Source organism: Cynara cardunculus (assembly GCF_001531365.2).
Source record: "Cynara cardunculus var. scolymus isolate 2C chromosome LG 5, CcrdV1, whole genome shotgun sequence".
In the NCBI taxonomy this organism is placed as follows: Eukaryota; Viridiplantae; Streptophyta; class Magnoliopsida; order Asterales; family Asteraceae; genus Cynara; species Cynara cardunculus.
This window is the reverse complement of record NC_037532.1, coordinates 26,848,545-26,852,818: the sequence shown is the minus strand read 5'-3', so window position 1 is coordinate 26,852,818 and position 4,274 is coordinate 26,848,545. Positions and strand designations below refer to the sequence as shown.

The following is a 4,274-nucleotide window of genomic DNA, read 5'->3' as shown; positions in this document are numbered from 1 at the left end:
GATCATAAATTTGTTTCGTAAGCTCCAAACATTTCTTTTCAAACTATTTTCTCTCAAGTTCAAACTTATTTCTACAACAACAATCTTTTCAAAATCAGATATTTGTTTTGAAAGTTTGGTATTTGACATCTCATTAGATTTAGTTTACTTTCAAAAACCTTCTTCTCAGAATCATGGACGTATATATTGAAATTGGTTTGTATTTTATTTGTTATCTCTCTCTCTCTCTATATATATATAGAGAGAGAGAGAGGGGGAGGGAGGGAGAGAGAGTGAAAGAGGGAAGATCAAATGAGAACATGATTGAAATAAAATAATAAGAAAACAATCAAATCATCTGTGATTTTACATGAACGCAATGGTGAGCGGGCAATGAGGGCCTCGACTCAAGTCACCATCAAAGTCACGTAAATCACCTTGATTTTAATATAAAATCACATATGATTCGACTGTTTTTATAGAAGAGATATTGTTATCGTATGAATATGTCTCTTTGTCTAGTTATATATATTCCAAATTCCATGTCAAACAAACACTATTACAAATTGAAATATATCAAAAACAGTAAATTTGAAGAAATCAAAAACTACAATATTAGTGAGCAATCATTTATTGGTCCTACTAATATCTTTTTTCCCTATAAGAATACGACCAATATTTCTGGAGTCATCCACCGCCATAGATGCTTTCCCTCTCATGCTATTATTGTCTATAGTTATTCTAGCACGATCAGAGACTTGGTACATCAGCTTTTCATTCGGTACGCATAATCATGTCTTTTTGTTGATGAAAATGAAGTAGCTTTAGAATAGAAGAAACTGAGCATGATATTTCAGCCAAATCAATAACATGATTTTGGTTTTATCTTGATATTCTATTAGTTTTTGCTCTTGCCGTCATGTGAAGATAAATCTAGACAATTTAATTGGCATGGGTTGTTGTTGGATCCCTCTTCCTTTTGTCCATCTCCATCTCTATCTATAAGTTATGGCTGGCCAACTCTATATAATTTAATACAAATATAGAGATAGATACATAGATATACACCCATATACAAATATAGAGATAGAAGTATATATATGTTTTGCCGTTGATGATCATATTTAACAAATTTCATATTGATCTACAATATTAATTTTCTTCAATAATAGAGTATTTTTGTTTTATATTAGAAAAAAGAAGGATCAATACCCAAGTAGCTACTAATTCTAGCTCATGTCACTTCAAAACCGAGTAAGAATTGTTAAAAGTGAAAGATAACTTTGTTGACCACGAAAATTGACCTCAGTTTTTTCTCCCTTTTCGTAATATCAAGTAGATTACAATTATCTGAATGAAATAACATTCTTTTTTTCTAAATAAGAGTTGGTGTTTGGGTTGTGAAGTTCGTCGAACGCTCCCTACATGCGTTTGTTTCTTCTGGGCTTTTTATGTCGAAGAAATTCGCCATTCACAAAATTCTTCGTCATCACTTTATGCTGGAGTGAGGAATGATCACTTGCTTTGTAAGTTCACTTTTATTAGGGAACTATGAAACATTGTAGAACAAGAACCAAAGTAGCACATGGAATTAATGTGAAGTAAAAACTGGAATCAATTATAAATAAAAGCATGGAATTACAAGCCTTCTTGCTACTAAGTTCCATCTGACCTTCCAATTTTGGAAATGTAAATTTGCACAACCCTAAAGTGTATGTATGTACTGATGAAACTAATTGCAGAAATATGTAGAAATTCTGAACTGGTAATTTGCTTTCCTGTCCTAGATCAAAAGTTTCAACCATCTCTCCATTAGAGTAGAAACTTTGGAAATATTTCTTTTGCTATATATATACCATTCTCATATTCATCCTCAATGTTCCTCTGGAAATTTTTCTCCTGCAGTTTGTGCTTAAGAAGTGAACATGGATCAGAACCCTATTGGAAAGAATGAGACTGAAGGTTGATTTACCGTTTAAATTAGAGTCAAGACACACAAAGCAAAATCAATAATTTGTTGGAATTTCCCACTGTTCATCTTCTTTAACTTCTCTAGGTTGCCCATCCCCAAATGATTTTAAACATCTTTTATCAACATAGTAAGCACAAATCTTTAAAAGCCATATTAGGGGTACAGAAATGAGGATATGGTTTCCAACTTTGAAGAGCCATTTCCCTAGCGCCAAGTCTTTTTGAATCATTCTGCCTGAAGGTGGTCAGCAACACCGATGGCGTACTCTTCTATTTACTAAACCACGTTCCTGGTTTTCTAACGAAGATATTCAAATACTATTAAAAAATCACGGTTGTTTGGGTGCTCTTAGTGCTGCTTAACTCTTTGAAGAGTGGTAGGCTATTAGGTTTTGATTTGTCGCACTCTCCTTCTTCTCTTCTGGCTGGTGTCCGAGATCCTGTAGTTCACATTGCTACCACTTTCTTCCTTTTGATGGATATTTGGCCTGGTGTGGTTTTTTCACATTTCCCAGAGCAGGTGTCGGGTGTCTGCTTCATTTGTTTTTTCTTTCCTTTCCGTTGTATCTAGGTTTTTGTCCAACTAGCTAGCATTGTATAAACTATATAACGTTAGGTAGTTTACGTAACTCCAAATATGTAGGTTTGTTTTGTATAGCATCTATATACATGACTCTCTTGCTCTTCATCTGATTCCTAGAGTTTATTGGTTCCTACGTTTTTCTCATCAAATTTAATTACAAGACATGCACCATCTTTGTCCCAAATTAAATTACCATTCAAAACTAAAAATATAACGTTTCCATGGACGACAGACAAGAGATATTTTATATAAGAAATCTCTATGATTTCATTCCTTGTGTTTTAACCATTTTCTTGGATCTAAAAACACCTAGATATGATACCATTTTTCTATTAGGGTTTACACAAATCATTAAATATTGAAAAAGGTCTAATCCCTTAATTTGAAAATTCTTTCTCAGTTGGTTGTAATGGAATCATTCGACCCACCATTTCAAGAGTTCTACAAGAAATTATTTGACGATGAAGTGACCATTAAGAACGATACCAATGTCTTGGATGTTGTGGAAGAAAGAGAGCTTCCATTGATCGACCTTAGCCGGTTGAATATAGAGCAAGAGGAGGAAATATGCAAGAGGGAGATAGCAAAGGCCTCACAAGAATGGGGATTTTTCCAAGTGATTAATCACGGGATTTCATCACAGCTTCTGGAGAAGATGAGGTATGAACAAGTGAAGGTGTTCAAGAGACCATTTCAAGACAAGGCCAACGGGCACCCGGATTTGAATTTTTCGGCAGGGAGTTACCGATGGGGGACTCCATCAGCCAATTGCTTGAGACAGATTGCTTGGTCAGAAGCTTTTCATGTACCACTGGCTGACATCTCAACCACTGGTGATCTCTCTACTCTCAGGTAATTTCTAAAGTCATTACACCATTTTTCAGAAAGTTCTCTAGTTTTGATCTATGTGGTTTTATACTGGTATTTTCTATATGCAATTTTTTATTTTATTTTAGTGTAGCTTAAATAAGTCCATTTTGACAACTTTTTCCCCCATGCAGGAAAATGTTTTAGTAGATAAGTTTTTCTATTCAGTTTTTTGTTATTTATTTTGGAAGCTTTTATGTGAATCGAAGGTTCCACGAGTTCTATACTTCTATATATCAAATAAACACTAACCAAATAAGAGTAAAAAAAAACCGCACAATGATTTTATTATAAGATCATGTGTAAAACAATATGTGTTTCACACAACCTGAACTAGCGAGCATGTTCGCCGCTCGGAGCAAAAATAGGAATCATTGTTCCATGTTTCCCATTACTTTTATGTGGAACAGATGTGGAAACTCCCACCTCATGCAACAAGATGAAAAGACCTAACCACAAGGGTGATGACTGATTGGTTTGAGCTTGGGTCCAAAGGTCAAAAGTACCGATCTCAGGTTCAAATCCAAAGAGGAATAAAAATCCTCTTGTGGCCATGGAAATTCAAATGCGGTGACTCCGGGCTATCCGCAAAGCAGATGGTCGCCCTGAGATTAGTCAACCCGCATAGCGGGTTGGATATCCAGGTTAATAAAAAAAAGATGAAAAGACCCCGTTTTTTTATCAACATACTTTCAAAATAAAATCTAATTTTCTTCTAAATCATCAAATACATATCCGTTTTTACATTTATACGTTCTTTAAATTTTATTTATTGTATTTTATTCTCTTTAGATTTTCACATTACTATCCTCAAAATATTAATTTATAGGTTTTATATATTTTTATTAGTTTGTGTAGTTTATTAAATATTAAT

The 4,274-nt window shown here is 34.0% G+C and overlaps 1 protein-coding gene across 1 annotated transcript in view; it reads left to right on the top strand.

Moving 5' to 3' along the window:
• The first annotated feature begins 688 nt into the window (after positions 1-688).
• LOC112513719 (gibberellin 2-beta-dioxygenase 8-like) overlaps positions 689-4,274 on the top strand; it is an 8,202-nt gene continuing 4,616 nt past the window's right edge. The window contains exons 1-2 of the mRNA XM_025120074.1: positions 689-760; positions 2,934-3,385. Coding sequence (XP_024975842.1) covers positions 2,943-3,385 — 443 coding nt within the window. The 5' untranslated portion in view covers positions 689-760; positions 2,934-2,942. The remainder of the gene's footprint in view (positions 761-2,933; positions 3,386-4,274) is intronic.